At 37.6% G+C, this 25,501-nt stretch overlaps 1 protein-coding gene across 3 annotated transcripts in view; it reads right to left on the minus strand.

Annotated features, from left to right (window-relative positions):
* LOC150078520 (tRNA pseudouridine(38/39) synthase) overlaps nt 1–25,501 on the minus strand; it is a 331,034-nt gene that overhangs the window by 239,457 nt on the left and 66,076 nt on the right. For all 3 annotated transcript variants that reach the window (XM_090384243.1, XM_090384244.1, XM_090384242.1), the window contains exon 3: nt 3,504–3,705. In XM_090384243.1, coding sequence (XP_090240369.1) covers nt 3,504–3,705 — 202 coding nt within the window. The remainder of the gene's footprint in view (nt 1–3,503; nt 3,706–25,501) is intronic.

The following is a 25,501-nucleotide window of genomic DNA, read 5'->3' on the forward strand; positions in this document are numbered from 1 at the left end:
AAGCAGAAAAGAAATGTCAAAAAGGCAATCTCAGGTGGATGGGATTCTATTCAATCATATTAAGAGGCAGCAAAGAGGTAACAAAAGCCTTTAGCCATAATTTATAAGCACATCTTTGGATTTGGGGAAAGACCCACTGGACTCGAGATGTGCATATCCCAAAAGGTGACATGAGTAATTACAGACCTGTTAGCTTAACTTCTATTCCAAGGAAAATAATGGAATCGTGGGTTAAAGAAGTAATGCTGTTTGTTTGTTACTTGGCTTTTAGGAGCATTAGCAACTAAGGCCATATTGCTCCGTGAATATGCGGTGGTCATTCCCTGACCTGGTTAAAGAAGTAATGCAGGGCCATCAAGACATGAGTGCAGTTATACTTCAGTCACAGCATGGATTTGTCAATGGGCAATCCTCACTGACCTATTTCATTGGATACTATAATGCAGTCACAGAGAAACAGAATGAAAAAATTAATTTTAATATCATATACTTGGATTTCAGGAAAGCTTTTGATACAAATTTGAACAGTGTGGCATTAAAGGCAATTTACTGCTACAGATAAAAGGATGGTTGGGTGGGAGAAGACAGAGTTGTTATTTATTATTATTATCATTTGCCATATGGTGCAAGGGAGCCTGAGGCTTTTGCTGCACAAGCTAAAAAAAATTTGAGTTAACCTGAGAGAGAGAAGAATGATAATATCCAGCTCAGGACCCTGGGTGTACCAAGCCCATACTCACCAAATGTGAGCCCCTGTTATCAATGGACACTGCTCTTCGTGAACTAACATAAGTGGAGTTCCCCCAGGGTTCAGCTCTGAGCCCATTGATGTTTTTTTGTATTTATTAATGATACTGATAAAGTGTATCAGGGTTAATGTCTAAGTTTGCAGACAATATGAAGGTTGGTAGGATGGTTAATGACAGCAATGATAGTATATGCTACTGTAACAAGATCTAGAAAAAAGTAGACAGTTGGTAGGGAAACTGAGGTTCATGACTGACAAATAACAAACTCGATATCGTAATACATATTTAATAACATAAACTTGATAGCATAATAGATAGTATTCCTGCATAACCAGTGCACAGTGATATTAATGTAGTTTTCTCAATTAAACTGAATTTGAACAGAACGCATGCCTCAGACCAGAGCAGCAAAGCAAAACACTCAAAGCAGCCAGAGTTCTTTGTGTGTAGGGAAGAATTGAAGGGAACCAAATTAGTGCCGGAGGGTATCTCCGAATCACATCTCCTCACAAAATATACATTATTGTTGAAATTATGATTGTTAAAATGCTTCCAGAGGAAATGTTAAGTACTTTTTCAAGTTCAGACATTTCAATTCTTCTGTTTCCTAAATTTTTTTCAATGATGACAACCATTTCAGGATGGATTGCTTCAAATGGCTGACCAGACTTTGTATCATCCTCGACTAACTCTTATCCTCTTTTGAACACTGCTGACCATTTTTGCAACAGCATAGTTGGGATGATTACTTCCACAAACACTCTAATCATTCTTTCATAGACTGCTTTAGCATTTCTGACCTCTTTGATCAAAAATTGATTACTGAATGATACATGATTTTCTGGATATTTATTCTTCTTTGACTTATCAATATAAAAAATTAAATTTTAGAAACTGCACAGACATTAACATATTTTTTTTTTCATGTTATTTTAAAAGCCATTAAGCTACCAAAATAATTTATGAATAAATTTTATATATCCTGTTCTCAGAACTTTCACTATCATCCCTCATATGTAATGGTGATGACTGTACAGAGTTTTTATTTTCTTGTAAAAGAAAATTATTTTTTATTATTTTTACTGTGTGAATTTTCAGCAACTGATCAATGCATTTCAAGATTATAAATGCCAGAAATAAATTGCAATGTGTACTGAAATGAAGCCTTTCTTTTGGGTAGGATAACTATTTTTCAGCGATAGAGGAGTATACTCAATTATTAGAAAAGGTAGATGGCTCTCAGAAAAGGTTGAACAACACTATTGTAGATCACAGTTAACACTGAAGTAAAACTACATTTCAAAAGCTGAAATTCTGAACTATAGAACTTCAGAGCCATGTAAACCTCAACCAAGGTTTAGAAGGCTCTGTAAAAACTTAAAATAAAAAAAATAAATAAAAAATGAACTCTCAAGAAGAAGTTCCGTTTATTAGCTCTGATTGTTACAAGCTTGCCCCAGGACAACTAATGAAACCATTATAGGGGCTTACATTATATGAGAACAAATGTTTGGAATAAAGTATAAATAAATAAAGTACAACACAAAAAAACAAATAAATTAATGACAAATTAAATGGCTAATACATAATATTTCAAATGTTAACATTGCTGATGCAATCAATGCAGTTCATAAGCACAAAGCTGGATTATGGTATACGGAACCAATTGCTTGTTGTTGAGTCAGACGGCAAGGTCATTTGTTCACTGCTGTAGCATTATGGCCTATGGATTCCAGTGGTTCTTATTATTCTGCTCTAAGATTGTAGAATTGAATTTGAGATTTTCATAGCAATGTACATTGTTGGTTATCCTGAGGAAAGTTTTTACACCCATTCCAGCAGTTTGCAAGGCAGCAGAGTCTGGTCCGGAAAGGTTTGCCTGCAGAATGCTAGGCTTAGCACTACCACACAGGACGAAGCAATTACGCTTAGAGGCTTGATGATGAGCATTCCTTTATATTTCAAAACCACACTTACATTATTTTGCCGTCGACTTACAGGGATATAAGAGCCTTCATAATTAAAATTATGAAGGGTTGCGCACTTCCATTTATTTAAATATTAACATCAATTGCATAGCCATGTGAAAACTGAAAAAATTAAGATGGGACACAGCACATGAAAAAAGGCAGCCATAACAAACCAGATAGCAAGACAGCAAATTTGCCGTTTTTTTTTTTTTTTTTTTTTGTTTTTATAAATAATGTTTAATATATAGCATGTCAAAGGACTTCCCTAAGTAAAAAGTATAAAAAGGCATAGAAACATTCACATTTGTAACCATTTGTCATGTCAACCTCAGCAGAACCCTGGAGTGTTGCTATCATAAAATAATATGTTGCAGTTTCTATAGAAGTGATGCTGTTGCCTTGGAAATTAATGCCAGCAACTTTAAGCTCACTCTCCTGCAGTTGACCTCTGCACATGAAATTAACAAATCTGAAAAAAAATTAAAAATGATCTAAATGCAGAGAAGATTATTTTAAATCAGGTAATCTTCCACTTAAAAATCTTGCACATCTGGATGGCATATTCAGGTCTTACTAATTAAAACTGCTCTGGAAAAAAAATAAATAAATAAGTATTCAGAAGAAGGATGCAAAGTTAAATCCATTTTCAACTACAAGTTTTTTGTAAAATAATTTTCAGTTTCAGATATTAAGCACTGGAGATCCTGTCTTCCTAAATTTATAGTCATGCTCAGCCACTGAGTGCTAAAAGTATGAAAAATAATGGCACATCTAATAATCTTACCTGGCAAAGAGCAGAAACTCCTTTATCTGTTCTCCCACATCTGTGATAATTTGAAGTTTCTCTAGATTTAATTAATTTTGTTTTATACAAAGCAGCAAAAAGTTCAGCTTCTATGGTCTTAGTTGTATCTTCTTGAACAGAAAACCCTTTATAATCCCAACCCAAATATAATATTTTCAGAGCAACGTGTCTTGTTTTATACCTGCAATGCAAAATAATGTTATCTGGCTAATATATTAAATACAGAATAAACTCTTTTCCCCCCCAAGATCAGAACAATGATTTCTTTTTAACGTTATTTTATGTTTTTTATTAAAAAGTAAATGAAAATTTCTTTAATTAATTTTTTTATTTTTCATTTAATTTACTACAACAGTACCTAAATGATTACAGATGACTTTTTGGTCATCCGTTCTCTTCAACCGATCTGTCTGGTGTTTGTTTTAACTTAGGCAGAGTGATATATCTTATCTCCAAAACCAAACTGCTTTCTGGCTGAGTAATTAGAATTTTCACCAAACCTTCGTACAGATGTGGAATCTGGAACTTAGGTTAATGAGTGCATGACCATGTTATCTCTCTATCCTTTTTTTTTTTTTTAATATTTTGTGAAGACAAAGTATTCTTTATATGGGAGAAGGGATACAAAAAAGCCTAACTTGCTCCTAATGCATGAAGTTCATCTACTGTTGCCAGATTCCATATTCTAGGAGTTAAGACTAAATTATGCTGTCTAAAAGTCACGGGTTGGACTCAAACCAACCTTCATTTTATGTCCCCTAATAAGTGTTCACGGAAAAATGGTAAAGATTTGCAGCACTGAAGTCTTATTTGGTAAGAACACCTTTCTGTTCCCCCTCATTAATCTTGTCATCCTTATCTGCACCCATTCCAGCAGATGTACATCCTTCCTTAAATGATCCAGACCTGTATGCAGTATTCAATGTGTGGCCTAACCATCAACCTCATACCAGTGTACTGCAACTGGTGTGCAGCCACAAGATGACAGGTGTGCCTTGAACTTTGCTGAAGCTGTATACCTATAAATAATACTATATGTATTATGATTAGAAATTGACAACTGAGAACTTTTACCTATTATAAGAAATGAATTGTACATTATTTACTCCCAATTATAGTTTTTATATATGTTTGTAATGCTACATTTTGTTATATTTCATAATACACCATTTTTACTGAAACACAATGTTGTTCATGTGGGACAATAAATTACTTTTCGCATGAGTATCCAACACTTTCTTTCCAAAGTTATTTGTGTGTTTACCCTTCCAATATTTCTCGTTTTTTTGCTGCACTGACTGAAATAAGATCTGCTTGTTAATGTTAGATACGTAGATGCTGTTCCTTACAAGTGTAAGAATTAGCAAAACACCCACAGTCTTTTATTATTTTACTGGCTTGTTTTGATATTTGTCCCTGTTTGTCCGTGCTAATTAAACTTTATTACTTTGTTCATGTGCCGATGCACTCACCCTTTGTCATAAGACTATATTTTAAAGTGATAAATGTGCCCCTTCCTCTGTTCAAAGAGTATTGGTCCCATGTCTATTATTTTCAGTTTCCTCACAGCTGTGCTCTGAAATAGTAAAAAAAACTGTGATCACGAGCTATAACATTGTTGATTTTACTATTTTCTTTTTTTTAATGCCAGCTTGTAAAGAGATGGTCATAATAATCCTGGGCGCAGAAACTGCTAATGAAATTTCAAAAATGCCACCCTCAACTAACACAATCAGTCACTGAGTCAGTGACATAGAAACATTATAAAATAGAAAATCAACAGCAGTCAGAAGCTCTCACCACAGATCGACGAGTCCACAGATGTTAGCGGTCACGCTCAACTTCTTGCCAACATTCAGTTCGTCGATGAAGATGTAAATGCAACAAATTCGTTTTTTTGCAAAGTACTACGTGAGCGAACCACTGGTGAAGAAATATTTTGTGTTATTAATGAATATATGCTCCAAAATGAATTAAATTGGAATGATTGTGTTAGTGTTCGCACAGACAGAGCAGTTTCCATGACAGGTCAAGTTAAAGGCTTTGTAGCTGAAGTGCGCAAAGTGAATCCTGACATACGATATGACCATTGTCTTATTCACTGTGAATGAAGCCATTGTTGTCAAGTCTTTGCCATCTGCTCTGAAAGTTGTGTTGGACAAAGTAGTAAAAGCAGCTAACTTCATCAAATTGCGGCCCCTCAATTCGTAGCTTTTTTGTTTTGTGTCAGGAAATGGGATCTGAACACACCACACTCCTGCTACATACAGAAGTATGGTGGTTGTCATGCAACAAAGTGTTAATGTGCCTTTTTGAACTTAAGGAGGAGGTACAGACATTTTTAACAGTTGAGGGGCATAAGTATGCAGAGTTATTTGCAGATGATGAATGGGCGACTAAGTTGGCATAGCTTTCCGATATTTTCATTCACTTGTTCAAGTTGAACCAAAAATGCAAGGCAAGAATGAAAATCTTTTTATGAGTACGGATAAGATTGAAGGCTTTCAGAATAAGCTGGATTTGTGGATACAATGCATATTGCCACTTGCTACTAGTAATAAAGTGGTGATGGACTTCATTATAGATTTAGATAATTTGCAGCCGAAGTTCAAGGGTTTTTTGGCTTTGCTTTGTTTTTGTACAGTGATTTAGGGTTCATAAAATGTTAATATATGCACAAGCCAATTTCTGTTGATTGTTGGAACAATAATTATTTATTCTATTGTGACTTATATCATATTTATATTAAAATTAACGTAAACTATGCTTTTTGGGGGATTAACATTTTGATATGCCATGTTGCGTCATAGATACTTAAGGTGTGTCACGAAGAGAAAAAAGGTTGCAGAACACTGCCTTATACAATGGGATAATCACCACCGTGCCTCTGTTGGCAAAGTATCTGTATATAATTGAGAGAACCCCCTTGAGCTGTCCTAGCAGACTGGCTACACTGGTCCAAATCTTTTTCAATCTCCACTACTTTGAGAGCGATAACACTTAAATGGTATGTAATTCTGGGATCACTGCTACCCACATGCATATATCAAGGTTAATTCTGAAATGCTATTCCTTAGCCCCCCTCTACTTAATTTTCAGGTCTTGTTACATACCTTGATTCCTGTCATTAATCAACTTGTCAACTTCTTTATCATCTGCAAACTTAGACATTAAGCTTGATATTCCTTCATCAATATCATTAATAAATACTGAAAACAATAAGGGCCAGGAAGCCCAATACAGTCAAGTGGTCAGGTGCACGAGAACAGAGACAAATGTGTTTTGAATGGACTATGGTTCAAGGCCTTTTCATGTGCTTTAAATGGACTGCGGTTCAGTTCTTTTTATTTCATTTCATTTACATTTTCTATTTATTTGTTTTCTTTATATATCTAAATTAATTATTTGTAGGAATATTGCAATGGGAGTCCTTGGACGCGTTGTGCATGGTGTGCCAACTATCCAGGCAAGTTGCAGTGGTTGCTTAATATGGAGCATTTTTCTGGCAAGAATTAAGTCCCCCACATGCACATGTGGTGTGAACAGAAACTATTTTCTTTATTAGACTTTAATTCAATACTTGATGCCTGTAGCCACATGCACATTACATATTTGTAACTTAACAAGTGTAGTATCACACTGGTAAGTAATAAAAGTTCAGTGATGAGTGATTAAAATAACTCACTTCTTTTTTTATAGTAAATTATAATTGAGCTAATATAAAAGGGAAAAAAAGGATAAAATAAAAATGCATATTTAGCATTGGTGAGGATCAAACCCACAACCTCCTCTCATCCTTGGTGAGGAAAGGGAGAAGGGCTGAAAGGCACCCCTTCTCCCTTTCATCACCCATTTCTGAATACGAGGACATACTGCTTGGCCATTTTGCCTTCATTTTGGAATATTATATCCTCAAAAGCCATAGTACGGCAATGAAGCTTCAAACTACAAAAATTTCAAGTAAACAAACAAGTTGGTGTATTTGGATCGGTTTTGTACAAAGCTAAAATATAAACTCTCCTCTTACCCAATGATGTAAATGATGTAAAATATAAACTCTCCTCTTACTCACCTCTCATAGTTCAGTGATCCCTCATCAGTGGGTGAGTAGGAACCATGATGTAAGAGCTTTGTGACTTTTTACACAATAGATAAAAAAAAATCAAACAAATAGAATCGAATAAAACTCAAACTAGAGCTATAAAGCCTCAAACCATGAAATGTTCAAACTAACATATCAGTTCTGTAGGTAGTTGAAATAACAAACCACAGTTTGTTAAAAAAAAAAAACCCTTACCTATGAAGGACAACAACATCTCATACTGTGAACTCCTGTGAATTCTAGCAGTTTGATTATTCTGCAAATAAATTATAACTGGGCTCTCAACTCTTACACCTACCTGCTCATAAATGGGCAAGTAGGTTCAAAATGGTGCTGCCTAGATAATGATACTTAGCAAATAACAAAAACAGACTTCTTATTGGGAAGTATTTTTTATTCAAATTACAAGGGACAGGGATTTGGGATGTTGCATAATGATGCCTTTTATACAACTACAGTTTGTTTTTATATTTCCACTCAAATATTATCATATATTTCCTCATGAAGTTTAAAATAAATTGGAGGTAACATGATCATACACTTCCCAAGTGAGAAAGTATTTTACAAAAATATATGAATAAACTAACTTTATCTAGGTACCTTTAGTTTCTATCTCTAAAATAAGTTTTCGGACAAAAACAATAACAGACACACCTTTATAAAAATAGTCTGCAATATACATGCCCCCCATTAATATCCAAACCTGCATATCTACAAATAACACTGAACAACAAATTTTGGGTCGTATTTTGTTACAGGTATGAAAGTAAGTTTACTTTATAGATTTTGGGATGCAAAACACAGAAATAGTACTGAAAATGGCAGATTGGCTCTTGTTTTTGAAAAAAGTAGTTTTTTTAATATTTAACAAGGTATCTTTTATTTATATCGCAGTAAGATGTAGCTACAAACATACCTGCAAACAAGGGACCTTTTTGCCTTTCATTTGTATTCAAGCTTTGGGAGCATCACTTTTCATCATCCAATAATAATCGGTTAACATGGAGGGACTCCATTTGCTTTTGTATCTTTGTTCCGTTGCTGAGATGGCTTGATTGAAACACTCACCACGTTCATCACTGATGGTACCATAGTTTGGTGGGAAGAAATCTAGGTGTAAGTGCAAGAAATGTTGCACCCCAGTTTTTCGGAAGTAATGAGATCTTACACAAGCTGCCTGTAGTTACTAGCTTTAACATTTCCTAGAAAACTAGTCAAAACATTTTGAAAGGCTTTCCACACTGATTTCTTGATATCACTAAGGACACATTCGAACTTTTTGTCTTTGAAAGGTTACCTTATTTGTGGCCAATGAAATGCCTGCCTTAATCTTCTCTGTACCAAGTCTTGGGAATTTCTCTTGAAAGTATGTGAGTGCAGGACCATTCACTTCCAAAGCCTTCACATAATTTTTAATTAGCTTTATTTGGCTCTACCAGAGGTTCAATGGAAAGTTGTCCTTCGCACAACTTTCCCACTCACAGAGAAAGCAACAATACTTAATGTAACCCTTTTGTAGACCTAATAAAATGATGATTACCTTTAAATCTTCACATATCTGCCACTCGTACTTCTGTTAGTGTACACCTAAGAGAATATTCTCCATGTCTGCATGTTTCTTTGCTGTGAACGGCATAAGCAAGAGGTATTGAAGGCAGCATATTTCCACTGTGTAATAACACAGCCTTAAGACTAACCTTAGAAGCATCTATAAATAGTCACCATTCTTTGGGAGCGTGCCTCATGTTCATTACTGCCATTAGACCATCAACATCCTTACAAAACAAATCAAGTTCACCTACTATTTGATAGAATTTATCACAGTCTTTGTGTCAGGGGCGGGAGTGCAGCAGCATACGCTCTTTGAGTAGACCGGAGTTCAAGCCCCTGACTACTGAATACGGTCGATTTGCCAACTCACACTGGACCAGCGTGGCAGATTATGGTCCAATTCCCTCAGCATGAATTGTTGAGGAGGCTTCCATCCTGCAGTGGGTTGATAATGGCTGCACTTTACTTTTTTTTTTTTTTTTATCACAGTCTTTATTCTGAGTATGGAATGTTGTCACATTCACAGAACGATCTAGAAGATGCCACTGTTGTAGCTTTGAGGCAAAAAGCTCTGCCTTATTCTTCAGAAGTTCGAGATCCCTGATGAGATCATGAAGCTCACTTTCTGTGATCTTATGTGGTTCAGAAGGATAAAGGGTTGGAGAAAATGGTGGATCCCTTGACACAGAAGGCCGCTGCACCTCTTTGTGTATATCAAGTTGATGTTCATCAGTGTCTTCATCTCATCAGAGTGTACAGAAAAACAGTCAGGTGGTTCAGTTGGTGTTTGATTTTTAGGAGCATTAGCAACTAAGGCCATATTGCTCCGGGGATATGCGGTGGTCATTCCCTGACCTTTCCAGATCCTCCATATTTGGTGGTCATGGACTCGAACCCCGGTCTAATCAAGAAGCGTGTACTACGCACTGCCGCTCCTGCCCACCTGGCTATGGAGGCGCCTTGGTGGTTCAGGAATAGGTAGTACTTCACCATGAGGCATGGGACAAATTGCAGATGGTATATTTGGGTACGTCACTGTCCACTTTTTTTCATTGTAATCCTTTTCTAACAGGAGGCACCATACAGCAGTAACAGTCTGTGACGTGATTTGTTGGCTCCCTCCACATCACGGGCACTGTGGAAGGCATAAAACGGCACTTTTGATTCACTCGTGCATTGAGTCTTGATGAACATGTAGGGCAGCATAGGTGTGGAGCCAGTCCTTGTCCTGGTCGCCTACTTTACACCCAAAGTAAAAGAACTAGGCCTTTTTTATGGCTCAACATATGTAACACATACATAACAGAATTTCTGTTATGTAACACATACATAACAGAAATCATCTGGGCTAGTCACACAATTACAGGGCATATTAATCTTACACAACACAAATACTGTGCAAAAAGTAGGAATCTCACATAGAACAACCGTTAACAAATCACCGAGTATATAGCCATATTCAAGGATTACTGCAACAGAGTTGAAGATGCATTTGAGGCGACAACTTATCACATGATGCAAAGCTAGGCGACAGTTGCCGATCAGTTGATAAGAGCGTGGTGGTACCGAAACTGTGGTGCTGCCATGCGTTTTGCCAAGAACCATAGTTTATAACATAGAGTAACTTGCTAATATGAGACCCTCAACTGTAATTCAAAAACAAGTGCCAATTGACAAATTTTAATGTGATTTTTTTGTGTTCAGCAGCATAAAATTAGTCAAGATTGGATATTTTCGTTTTTGTAACATTTTACATGTTGACTGGTAAAAGTAGGAATCTCACATAGAACAACCGTTAACAAATCACCCAGTATATAGCCATATTCAAGGATTACTGCAACAGAGTTGAAGATGCATTTGAGGCGACAACTTGTCACATGATGCAAAGCTAGGCGACAGTTGCCGATCAGTTGATAAGAGCGTGGTGGTACCGAAACTGTGGTGCTGCCATGCGTTTTGCCAAGAACCATAGTTTATAACATAGAGTAACTTGCTAATATGAGACCCTCAACTGTAATTCAAAAACAAGTGCCAATTGACAAATTTTAATGTGATTTTTTTGTGTTCAGCAGCATAAAATTAGTCAAGATTGGATATTTTCGTTTTTGTAACATTTTACATGTTGACTGGTGTAATCTTTATTTGCATGAAAACTAATAACATGTACAGAAGCCTTTACCTTTTACAACAGCTACGAGTATCCTGAAACACTCTCCACTCCTTTTTGTAAATGTCCCCTGATTTTTTCTGACATTTGGCCTTCAAAGCAGCAACTAGTTTAACTCTTTTTTGGCCAGTTTCTCCTCACACTGACAATCCAATTCACCCCAGAGGGTTCTTTATAAGATTTACGTCGGGGCTCTGAGCTAACTAGTCCAACTTTTTCACTCTCGTGCGCTCAAACACAATGCATTCAGGTTACCTCCTTGTTACCTTCATCGGGTTACCCTTGTCCTGCTGATACAGGTAGGGCCTTTCTGCCGCAATGTGAGTAAAGCATTATTGTCCAGGACATCTAGATAAACCTCAGCATGTATGGTTTTGTCCAAAACAAACATTCATCCCTGGCCAAACTTCACTGTTGGGACGATACAGTCCAGCAAATAGCTTTCTCCTGGCATCCACCACACCCAGACACGACCACCAAATCTAGAGGACCATGTACCATGACTTCACTCCAAAGCACAGTTTTCAATTGATCTATGGACCAAAAACAGTGGGCCTTATACCAAGCTATATGGCATCTGGTATTAGTCGGGGTGATTAATGGCTATCATGCATATTATAGCGGTCATTAGATATCATGCAATGTCTTGCACACTGTACTAGTGTTGACATTCATCGTAATCATCTCATTGAGGGCCTGCCTGGGTGCTGCAGTAACGTCAATCTGCATTCCAAGCAGACGATACTTTGCAGGGCTCTCCTGTCACATTCTGTCAGCTTTGGAAGTTTTCGAGATCATTTCATGATGGTTTCATCCCCAATCTGCTTCCATTTGCAGAACACATCAAGCCTAGAATCATCATTGAAATGTCATAGAGATCAACTGCTTACGTGGAATCCTATTATCATTCTGTGCTAGAAATATGTTAACTTTATCGATGGCAGCATCTTGCATTCACAATCATACTATTGTCTCGTCAGAGGCCTACAAGCATATTTATAGTTGTCTGACATGTGGTGCGTGGGTAAGACTTGAACAGACTAGTCAATGGAGTGGTGTCTAGATATTAATGGTGTGTGTGCGTGCGCGTCACACTTATTTTGTCACTTTGTCTACTGCCTAATTTTACCTCCAGGAGATGAAAGCAGGAGATGAAATTTGTTAGCAGGAGATGAAATTAGGTAAGGAACTGGAATAGAAATAACTACTCCTGCCTTCAGTAACCATAACAGCCTAGAATGTTGAAATGAGTAATTGAAGGAAAGCAAACAGTATACAAATACTATAAATTTTGTACTCAAGTTAGCTGGGAACTAACTTTCCCATAGAACCGTCATTAGCAGAGATACATTTTCATTAAAAGATAAATGTATACACACATTCAAGAATAAATCTGATTATTCGCATAATGAATCCCTATATTGAGGATAGACAAAATATATACAGTAGAGTCCCGAACATCCGAGTCAGATTTTCCGAGGTTCCATGTATCGGAGCTAGCTATTAGCTCAATTTTTATATAATGGCTAAGTGATGCCTTAAAGAGTTGTTTCTGTCCGTATGTGTGTGATGAAAACAGACTGTGCTGTGCTGATTCGCGGAATTTCACTGACTCATCTCCCTCCACCCACTCGCCACAAAACTTCAAGTTTTATCTGTCGGGTTCAGTTTGACATCTCGTTCAGGTGACTTTGCTTGTGACTAAAAAAGCAAAATTTAGTCGCAAGACACCAAAGCTCGCAACAATTGTAAAGCAGTTATTAATCAGTCCAAACTGGAGTTTGAACATGCTAAGAGTAGAAAACTTGCTTCTTGCCCTAATGGTAGCCAAGCATTCTGGTCTCTTGCAAAATGCTATTGGCCGCAACTTTTGCCTATCTCTGCTCCCACCTCCGTCCAAACCAGATGGTTCTCTTGTCACTTCAGTCAATTATAAAGCTCACCTGCTAGCATCCCATTTCTATTTATACTCCGGCACGACAACCAGGTCAGTAGACTTTAAAATATACAATAAATCGTCAATACAAATATTGATTGTATTTAGTAGTCACAGGCTTGAACCTCGGTGCACTCAAGGAACGCATGCTATGCGCTTTTGTTCCTGACTACTTGGCTACATCAGGCCTACCACTAGTTTATCTGTGAAGACGAAGATGATATGTGTCCAGAAGAAGGCTCAAAAATTTCCCATATGGAAGGTTTAAATGCGACTGAGAATGCACTGCGATACATTGAACAGTAGAATGAGAGTATGCCCACTGATCTACTGTTGTTGAGACGCCTGAGAAACATTTCAGCAAGCAAGCAAGGAACTTCTTTAAAACAGAAAATTTAGAACAACTTTTCTTCTAAAGCCCGATACTGTGATCACGATGATGCAAGTACAGTACTATGTAAGTAAATAAACACAGGCTAAGGTAAAGAAAGCCCACATGGGAAGCATGGAAAATTTTAGCAAAGTTTAGCAATGAAAGTACAGTATACAGTAAACCCCCGCTATTCGCGGTATCTGTATTCGCGGTTTCGCGTATTCGCGATCGCCGATTTAATATAAAATGAAACCTAAAAAAATGTGAATTTTAAAGCGCCGTGAATATTTTCCGCCATAAAAAACATGGGCGTGGCTAAAATTATCTTTCCCGGTCAAAACAGCGCTCAGTGGGTGGGGGGAAGAGGGGTGACAAAATCGCGAGCGTGGATGTTTCTCGCTAATCCTTGTTCAGTATGTGTTATGCGTTTGTCATGGAAGTTTTCGTCGTTTGCTTTTAATTTATATGTTTATAAATTGAATAAATTTATCAATTTATAAATTGATATGCTTACAAAAGTGATAAATGTACCGTTTTGCAGTGTAAAACAGACTTTTTCGAGTGTATTAACGGAAGAAAGTGACTTTATTGTGGACAAGTTCTTTCTAAACCGTACAAAAATATGGCTACGAATAACAAGAGAAATGTGAAAATATCAAAGAAGAGGATGACATTAGCGAATAAAATTGTGTTATTAGACAAAATTTCTAATGGTGAAAGTGTCTCCTCAGTGGCAAAACATAAAATCAATGAGTCAACGGTACGATCAATCAAAAAATCTGAAGAAAAAATCAGCCGTAGTGTCCGTGAAAACGCGCTAATTGCTTCAAAAATTTGCTCTAACTCGTGATGTTAAATTATAAAAAATGGAAAAGGCTTTAAATCTGTGGATAGAAGACCGAACTCAAAATAAAATTCCGTTAAGTTCACTCATCATTCGCGAAAAGGCAAAACTCCTTTATCAACACTTTAGCAAAACTAGTGATAGCACTGCCGTGATGTTTTTTTTTGCTAGCAAGCAAAGGCGCTGGTTTGAAAGATTTGTTTGAAATTTCTAATAAATATTACATTTAATATTAAATTGTTTCTTATTTTCATTTCGATGCCATGTGCTTGCATTTCACTATGTACATAGTCATATTATGAAGGTACATATAATACATACATAGACAAAATTTTAGACTAGTTTTTCTTATAGATTTCATACTTTGGAACGGAACCCCTTTATTACTATGGGAGCCATAACTCAGTATTCACGTTTTCGGTATTCGCGACATTTCTCAGGAACGTAACCCCCGCGAATAGCGGGGGTTTACTGTACTGTACTTTGTCATACCGCACTTGTAGTGTTGCTTACTCGGTAAACAGACGGTGGATGTTATCGGTCTGTAGTAGAAGTCGAAAACGATATATTGATTGACAGGTAGGTGTGACAAATGATGTACTGATTGGTGCATGAACAGAACAGCTGATCACATCGATTTAGTCATTGTTGGCATTATGATGTGTATTAATGAATAAAGAACAGTGCATAATTAGTTTCACAATGAATGACATAAAGATAATATTAGTGATGAATCTTTTAAAGTTGGAAGAAATTTGTCAGGAAAAATGAAACGTTGCTTCAACTTCCTTGATTTTTTGATGAAATCTAAATTAATAAGACCGAAACCACTGTTTTAAGTGCAATAATTATTTTAAACTAATTGAATCATGAACAGAGTCAAGTGGAAAGTTCTGGCATTGTAAAATATGTTCTGTGTGTGCGAGTGTCTTTAAAAATAAAAAAAATTACAAAATAAAAATACAGTAATAAGAAACAAATTATCCTCTAGTCCACCCATGATTCTATAGAAAAAAAGGTCGGGTTACCCTCTCCACTTCGGGAGGGGTTCAAGCTCCCACGAGATTCAATTTCTACTCCTGACCAATAACACCCACTGTCTGTTCACCGAGCAAGCAACAATACAAATGCCATCACAGCAAACTAGTTCCAACAGTAAACCACTCCAAAATTTGCCGTACTTATGTGGACTTTCTTTACTTTCGCCATAAACATAATTACAGTATGTAATTATATACATACATGTATTCTTTTTCCTACAGTACATATGTATGTACACGTACTTCCTTAATGGCAGCAATGAGATCCCAGAGGGGGGGGGAACATTGTCACAAAGTCAGTATACTAAATTTTTTGTGTTAACCAAGTCTGACTGTATCAGAGCTGTTCTAGGTCCACATTAGCTTGGATAATCAGGCCTCTACTGTACATTAGGTCCTTGAGATTGTCAGAGACATTCTCTCAGATATGCCAGATAAGCTGTACTTGCTACCTGGGAGTCTAAAACGCTGACGGAACTGATATTCAGATGACACTCGAGTCAAGTGGACCCAATTTCGGTGAAGTCCAGACGGTCTGGGACAGCCAAATCCTCTGCTTGCACCTTCACAATGGTGGGACTGTTAGCAATCCTGGGTATAACCCACATACACAAGTACATGGTGGGTGACCACCCAGGTGTGAACCAATGTAAGCAGGGGTCGAGGTGTGGCACCCACACCACATGGAGTAATGCCAGCTCTCTATATTACCAGGCAGTACTGGTTGTTGGTAGATGTAATATTACATCTACCAACAACGGTGCAATACCACCACTTTGCTTATTGGAGGATTGAAGTGGTGGAACCCATGTTTAGTCTCTAGAGCTAAGTTCTGGTCAATCCTTCCCCATCTCTTCCATCATGCAGTATGATTGATAACTTTCAAAGTTATGATGAACATTGTGGAGGTCCATTATTCCTTACATTTCGAGGGTACAACTCTAAAACGGTGTTCACAGGCCGGCCACTAGTTAGTACACCAGACCGAACCTATTGGTAATTCTCTAGGAGGCTTCTGGATCAGCTAGTGTATAATCTTACTAACTCTACTCTGCCAGATAGTGACTGGAGGGATCCAAGTAGTGGGTGTGGGGGAACATTGTTGAGGCCACGTTATATCAAGGATCTGGGCATATTCTTACCATGTGTACGCCATATCCAAATATTTCATTACTTCATACAGCATGTCCCACCAACTTTTTCTTACTATTGAATACACCAGGAATTGTCAAACTAATCTGCGAAAAGATCTAAACCTCCCAATCACTTCCTAATTCATTTCACAAATATACGTGGTCTCAATTCTAATCTCAACGATGTCCATTTCCACTTGCAGTATGCCAAACCCCATGTACTTTTTCTGACAGAATCTCAGTTATCGGTTGATTCAACTACTGCTCATCTCAGATGCCCAAATTATTCGCTGTATGATTCCTTTCGCCTCAAACGTGGAACTTGTGCATATGTCCTTTCTAATATTCCCTATCAGAGACTTGGTAATTTGGAATCTCCTCTCTTTAATCTCTGGCTTAAAATCTCTCTACCTCATTGTGTCAAATTCATCTGTTGTCTCTACCATTCTCCCAACTCCACTAATCACTTGGAGCTCTTTGACTTGACTCTCTCCAGTCCAACTTTCCTAACAGTCAGGTAATTTTCCTTGGTGATTTTAATGTTGACAACTCCAGCTGGCCTCCGTTTCCAAATCACATCGACCCAGCTGGTCGAGATGCTGAGGCTTTTGCAATTACTAATGATCTTGCACAGATCGTTCATTTACCTACAAGAATACCGGACAACCCTAATCATACAGCCAACACACTTGATCTTTTTCTCACAAATAACCATTCTAAGTACACGGTCGAAGTGAGAGGTCCTTTAAGCACTTCAGATCACAACTTGGTGATTGTCTCTTCTCCAATGGAGCCTTTATCTCATGGCTAATCCAAACCTCGTGTTGTTTGGCATTACAAGGATGCAAAATGGGATGACCAGCGACATTTCGTTTCTCCTTTTCCTTGGTCGGATTACTGTTTCAAAACTTCTGATGTAAACGTTTGCTCTGATCTTGTCAATGAAATTATTCTTGCAGGAATGGAATCCTTTAACCCACACTACTCTTTAAAATCTTGTCCTTTATCTAAACCTTGGTTTTCCAATAAATGTGCTAAGTCTGTTCAAGAGAAGAATGTTGCATATCGTAATTGGCTTATTTCTAATTATTCAGTTTCATTTTCTGCCTACACCAAAGCTCGCAACAATTGTAAAGCAATTATTAATCAGTCCAAACTAGAGTTTGATCAGGCTAAGAGTAAAAAACTTGCTTCTTGCCCTAATGGTAGCTGAGCATTCTGGTATCTTGCCAAAGCTATTGGCCGCAATTTTTGCCCATCTTTGCTCCCACCTCTGTCAAAACCAGATGGTTCTCTTGTCACTTCAGCCAAGGATAAAGCTGACCTGCTAGCATCCCATTTTTCTTCCAACTCATGTATTAATGATCTTGGTAAAACACCCCCCCTCCATTCCCAACATGCAACATTTAATGCATCTTGTGGTCTTTTGTCAAAAGAATGTCAGAAGGATTTTGACGAATCTTGATGCTAAGAAAGCTCCAGGTCCCAATGGTATTTCTCCATTTGTTCTCAAAATCTGTGCTCCTGAACTTACTCCTATTCTTTGCTGCCTTTTTTCACTTTCTTATTCCAAAGATGTTTTTCCTTCTGCTTGGAAATTTGCTCATATCCAGCCAGTTCCTAAAAAGGGTGATAAATCCCTCCAATCCAATTATCATCCCATTGCAATTACTTCTACTCTTTCTAAAGTAATGGAGAAATCCATTAACCACCAACTCTTAAACTACCTAGAAATCTTCCGTCTGATCAACGATCGCCCGTATAGATTCCGTCAGTGTCAATCCACTTGTGATATTCTGGCTTACGTTACCCATTCGTGGATTAATTCAATGGAAAGGTTCGGTGAAACACAAGTAGTTGCTCTTGATATCTCAAAGGCTTTCGATAGTGTTTGGCATAAAGGTCTTATAAACAAACTTTCATCTTATGGTTTGCCATCTGTTTTTTTGTAATTGGTTATCCAGTTTTCTCTCTGATCGCTCACTGAGGGTGATTGTAGATAGCTCTGTCTTCTAACTTCTCCACTAATGCTAGTGTCGCCCAGGGTTCAGTTCTTTCCCCCACTCTTTTCCTCTTGTATATTAATGACCTTCCAATGACTGCAAATCCCATCCATAGTTTTGCCGATGATAGCACATTGCATTCCACATTCCACTTTGTGAAACCTTGCCCTGCTCAATCAAGTTTCAACTTCTCGAAATCTGCTACCAATTCCATAAATGCAGATCTTCAGTTAATTCTCCGGTGCGGCAAAGACAACTTAGTTGATTTCAATCCTTCTAAAACTCAGTCTTGTCTTATATCTCGCAAAAAGGATTCTTCTGCTCCTATGCTTATCTTTGGTGACATTCCGATTTCTAGGCAAAATGATATATCTCTTTTGGGGATTACCCTGACTTCTAATCTCTCTTGGCACAAGCACATTACAAATATTGCTTCCTCTGCATCTAAAAAAACTTGGTTTTCTCTTTCGCTCTCGGTGTTACATTTCTTCCAAACAGCTGTTCACTCTGTACAAATCGCAAATCCGCCCTACCATGGAATATTGTTCCCATATCTGTGGTGGTGCGCCCAAAACCTCTCTCAGGATTCTTGATTCCATTCAGAAGAGGACAGTTAGGTTAATTAATGATTCATCTCTAACAGAGTCTCTCCACTTGCTGTCTCATAGATGTACTGTTTCTGCTGCACGCCTCTTGTACAGATATTTCCATGGGCACTGTTCTTCTGAATTGGTTTCTATAATTCCCGCACTCTCTTTCAAAACAGTCCGAACACATGCCGCCACCAGCCAACATCCATTTACTGTCCAACTTCAAACTCAGAGAACCAACTTTTCATCTTCCTCGTTTATTCATTCAACTGCCTTTTCCTGGAACAATCTTCCTTCATACGTAAATCCTGAAAATTACAGTCTACAGAAGTTCAAGTTCAATGTCAACAAATATCTTCTTTCTCTTTTCAACCTGTGCTTGAGGTTGAAAAGGTTGATCAACCTTTTCAACCTCAAGCACAGTACTAAGTACTATAGGTTCTAATACCTCTCGTGTTTGGGATTTACATAAAAAAAAAAAATGTAAGTGGCATGTAATAATAGTCTGTCTTTAAAAAACACAAAAAATATAGTATTGTAGGACATATTTTTTTTTTTTTTTTTTTTTTCGCCGCCAGGTGTCGCTTGAAAACGTAGACTACTGAAGTTTTCATTGAAATTTATCATATTTTTGATTAGTTAGAATATTATTTTTTACAAATAGATTAAATAGGCTTAGTGGCATTTGTTAGCTTATTTTTTAAATTTTGCTAGTAATTTTGTAATTTACAACTCTACTCCTTCAGCCGCCACATAGCGTTAATACTGAAATGGAACCAGTAGATTAGAAAAGTGGCATACCTAGATTTTTCCTTGAGGGGGAGAGAGGGTGACAAAATTGGTGCCATTCAAAGTCAAGGGATTATTTCAGAGCCATTTCACATCCACAATGCTTTTTTAAGACCACGTGTTTTTAATGCATTTTAAGACCACATGGGGCTTATTACTTTGCTAGAAATTCTAACCTGCTGACATTGCCCTCAAATGCTTGGGATCCAATATATTAAAGTTTGAAGCCACATCAAAGAAATTTTTGAACCTCTCCTGTGTACTGCTGATTATTGTAACCAAACACATCAAGTAAAATTCTACTATAAATCTTTTTCTACTATCAGATATTCTGTTGTCTTCTGCAATGGAATAACGGAATCTCCTTCTCTTTAATCCTCTTTGGAATTTGTACGTGGACGCTATCTCACACTTTGAAGCAAGTTCACTGGCTTCTTGCTCAATTTCCGTAAAATGACTTTCGTCATTATTCCGCATGGCTTTTAAATCATTGTCAAATACCTGGTGAGAGGCTCACAGGATGTCTATGTTTGCTTTCTGCAAATAGTAAGATAAAGTAAGTGCCTTGTTTAAGAGTTCTTCCTATATCGTAAAAAAAATCACAAATTTGTATGTTTTAACTGCTGTAAGAATGCCCTTAGCAAGCTGCTGTGGGGTGCTGTTAATATCCTCATCTAATATTTATTGCTGGTCAACAACAATAGCTGGTAAGTTTTGCAGAACTCCCTCTACCGCAGACAAACTTCCATAAAAATAAGTATACAAGCTTTCTAGAGTTCCAAAGTACAACCGACTTGACTGTGAACATTGCAATTTGCTGAGTCACCTAAGATGAGATTTAAATTATAAGTGCAGCAATGTGTATAAAGTGCATGAGGGGCAATTTCTTTTACTCTTGTTTGAAGGCCTGATATTTGAGCAGCCATGGTGCTGGCTGGTCAAATATCAGGTGCTGGCTCCATCATATGCCTGGCCATAACACATTGTGATTGATAGCCCTAGCTCGTTTAAAGCAGCAAGAAGAACACTAAAGGAGTCTTTGGCACTTGCCTCAGCCAGTTCAAGAAATCGAAAAAAGTGCTCCACAATATCACCTGTTTCTGTCAAATATTGAAGTGATAAGGAAAACTGATCAGTCCTACTTACATCAATGAGTCAACTAGAACAGAAAAGTATTTGGCAACTTGGACTTCATTCACTATCAGTTTTGTGAGCTCAGCTGCCAGAGCAAGTATCAAATCATTTTGAATATTTGGGCTCAAATATGTTGAATTTTGTTCACTGGGTAACATATACTGACTAAGCAATGTGTCTTGTTTAGCTAGTACCTTGATGAGCTCTAAGGAATTCCCTCGTTTTGCACTTGGGCCGCCTATGCCTCTGTATCTGCCGATGACCCCAAAATGCTAAGCTTTGTTTTGCCAAAAACAGAACTGCATCAATGATACTTGTTAAAATCAGTCTGTTCTTTCTATTTCTTTCTTGTCTGCTGTCACGAGATTGGCAAAGATGATTTGATCACGGAATAAGTGAAATTTTGTTAGAAAGAAATCCTTTAATGCTTTTTTGTATGTATCACTTTGTTCATGTTTTTCAATTTTGTTTACTCCCTTGGGAAAAAAATTTTACAACCAACTTTTGGGTTACCCCAAGGATACAACCTATTTGAGGAGTTTGTAAACAACCAGCAATAAAGGCAAAACATATCATTGGCTCTTGATGAATAGATAGCCACTGGCTGGCACTTTCACAACCACTTTTCTCATGCTTTTTTTTTTTTTTCGATACCACTATGGTATGAAATAGCAACCAGCTGTATTCTTTGGAAAAATTTTGAAAATTGTCCTTAAATTGTCCTTGAGACCTGGCTGGCAAGGGCCAGTGCTTAAAAGTGCTCGCACAAGAGAAAATGTGATTGTAATATAAATTTTTTAGTCATCATCATCATCCATTTTCAATCCACTGCAGGATGAAGGCCTCTCCAGCAACTTTCCAGTTCCTTCTGTTTTGAGCACTGGCCATCCATTTACTACCCAAAAGCTGATGAACTTCATCTATCCATCTCCGCCTTTGTCTTCCAGGTTTTCTTCTAGCTCCTCTTCAGTACCATTCTGTTATTTTCTTAGTCCATCTGTCATCATGTCTTCGAGCTATGTGTCCTGCCCAAGACCATTTTAGTTCTTTAGTTTTCATAAGAATGTCCTTTACTTCAGTTTGCTGCCTAATCCATGTGTTTCTCTTCTATCTAACAGTCTGATTCCCAATATAATTCGTTCCGTTCCATTCTTCGCTGTGTAGTTCTCAGCTTCTCTTCCATTCTTTTGGTGAGTGCCCAAGTTTCACTTCCATAAGTCATGGTGGGGAGTATACATTGATTCATTATTTTACGTTTCAGACAAACTCGGATATTGCTCTTCAGTATGTGACTATATTTCCTGAATGCTATCCATCCAAAATTTATTCTTCGCTTGACTTCCAGCCATTTATCATTGTTACAGCTAATAACTTATCCCAGATAAGTATATGACTCAACCTTTTCAATTACTGCTCCTTCAATCATTATTTCCCTTTCTGTGGCATACTTGTTCATCATTACTTTTGTTTTAGCCATATTCATCTTTAGTCCAAAATCCTTACTAACTGTGCATAACTGATTAAGATTTTCCTCTAATTCTTTGGGATCGTGGCTTATAATCACAATGTCATCTGCAAATCGTAAATGGTTCAGGTACTCTCCGTTCACATTGACTCCTTTCTGCGACCAGTCTAATCTTCTGAAAGCTTCCTCAAGGGCAGCAGTAAACAACTTCGGAGATATTGTGTCTCCTTGTTGAACTCCTTTCTCAATTTTAAATTTGCTACTGTCTTTGTCTAGTCTAATAAAGGAGGTAGCACTCTCATATTTTCTTTAAAATCATATATGGGGTATCTCTGCCTTGTCTTTCCAGTGCCTGAAACATTGCCTTATGCTATATCGAGTCAAATGCCTTTTCATAATCCACAAACGCCAGGCATAATGGTGTTTTATATTCATTTGCTTTCTCCATTAGCTGTGATATTACGTGAAGGTAATCCATAGTTGAGAATCCTGTCCTAAAGCCAGCTTGCTCTTTCGGTTGATTCTCATCAAGTATTATTTCTAATCTGTTATTGGTGACCCTTGTGAACAACTTGTAGATGTGGGATAACAAGCTAATTGGTCTATAATTTCCAATTTCTGATTTATCTCCTTTCTTATGCAGCAAAACTATGATTGCATTATTCCACTGCTTAGGCATCACACCTTTTCTAATGCACTTTGTGAAGAGCCTTGCCAGTTTTTGTGTTATGTCTCTTCCTCCCAATTTTAACAACTCTACACTAACTTCATCTTCCCCCGGGGCTTTCCGATTCTTCATTTTCTTCAATGCATGTTCTACCTCATCAGGAAGAATATCAGGTATGTCATATGTATTGCTACTTTGCAATCCATCTTCCCCACTGCTGGTATCATTCCCTCGCTCCTTGTATAATTCTCTATAGTAGTCTTCTGCTATTTGAATTATGCCTTCTCTGCTGTTTATAAGTACACCATCGCTATTCTTCAGTTTCAGTATCATTTGTCTTTCTGTATTACTGCTCATGGCTGCTGATTTAAATCCTTTGTTTTCCCTTAATGCTTGTTCTACTTTTCTTGTGTTAAATCTTCTTATGTCCTCTCTGAGTCTCTTTCTAATGGCTTTGCATAACTCAGTATACTCAATTTTCTCCCTGTCAGTGTTTTTCTTGCTCTTCATTTGTCGTCTTCAGTTCATCATGACAAGTGTTTCTTGACTAATTTTTTCTTCTTTGGATTTCTGTTTCCCTATAGGTTTCTTGGGCTTTCAGAGTCTCAAAGAGAGGATGAATCTGCATACCCCTATCTCTATTAATGTTTCTCCCAATGGAACTAATCTGCAAGCTCTCAAGCCACTTGCAGTCCCAAAACCTATGCGCCTGGTCAATGATAATAGCTTCATCCAGGGAGATTTGACATTGCTTCTTCCAATAATGCTCCGCCATGGCTGATTTCGCATAATCTGCATTCCTTATCGCCTTCGTGTGCTCCCCCAGACGATTCTTTAAACGCTGCTTTGTTTCCCCCACATAACATTCCCCACAATCCAGGCACTTAATACTATAAACGACCCCACTTACACTTTCTTTTGGAATGGGATCTTTCACTTGTGACAACACTGTGTGCAACTTACATCCTGGCAGCTGCACGCAGCGTGTCTGATGATCCCATAATACATGGGCTATTCGTTTGATAGACTTAGGGAACAAGTTACGACCAGGTATAATATTGATAATACTGCTAGTAATTTTATAGTTAATTTAAGCAGTAAACAATTGACTAAAGAACAGGAAGAAGTTTTCAATCTAGGAACTAAGTTCGCAATGATTCCGTCAAAACCGCCCATCGCAAAAATAGCGATGGGCATTGAGAGAGCGATCAGTAGGTTACCTGAGAATGTGGCTAATGAAATCCGGACAAGGACAGCAGCCATTTTAAGTCAAGCAAAGAAAGTTTCCTCCAATCTTAACATTAGACAAAAATTAGCACTTAAAGGGGGATAATATTGTGGTTCTACCACAATATTATCCCCCTGCCTGAGACCTCCTGCCACAGACAAAGGCAGGGTAACCGTGATTCTTGACAAGGAAGTGTATTTTAGTCGGGCATTGGATCTTCTCAATGATAGAACAACGTACAAGATTATGGGCAGAAATCCATTGTTGAACTTGGAGCGCCAGGTTAATAGGATGGCATACAGTTGGCTTAAGAATAATAAGATTTCTAAAGAACGGTATTGGTCATTACATGCTATGGGTAGCCAATTACCAAAGTTTTATGGACTGCCTAAAATACATAAATCGAGTGTTCCACTCAGACCCATTGTTTTGTTTATAGGCAGTCCTACAGATGCATTGTCTGGTTTCCTGGCTAAATTGTTGGCACCAATAGTGGGCTCTCTGAGTTTAGTGTTAAGGACAGCAAGGATTTTGTACATTTTATACGAGAACAATCTATAGAAGAAAATGAAACTATGATATCTTCTGATGTGACATCTCAGTTTACATGTATTCCAATTAACCATGGGGAACTTTGTGCACACAGGGCCGTACAGAAAGATGTCAGTTATTTGGTTATTTGGTTTTTAGGAGCATTAGCAACTAAGGCCATATTGCTCCGGGATATGCGTTGGTCATTCTCTGACCTTTCCACATCCTCCATATTTGGTGGTGACGCGCTTGAACCCCGGTCTAATCAAGAAGCGTATGCTATGCACTGCTGCTCCTTCCAACCTGGCTACGGAGGCACCACAGAAAGATGTCACTTTAAGTAGTAGGACCCAACTAGATGTGGAGGATATTTGTAAAGGTATAAAATTATGTTTATCAAGCACCACTATGGTGTTTTGTAACA

This window comes from Mastigoproctus giganteus, chromosome 11 (genome assembly GCF_048544385.1).
Source record: "Mastigoproctus giganteus isolate SK-2022 chromosome 11, ASM4854438v1, whole genome shotgun sequence".
In the NCBI taxonomy this organism is placed as follows: domain Eukaryota; kingdom Metazoa; phylum Arthropoda; class Arachnida; order Uropygi; family Thelyphonidae; genus Mastigoproctus; species Mastigoproctus giganteus.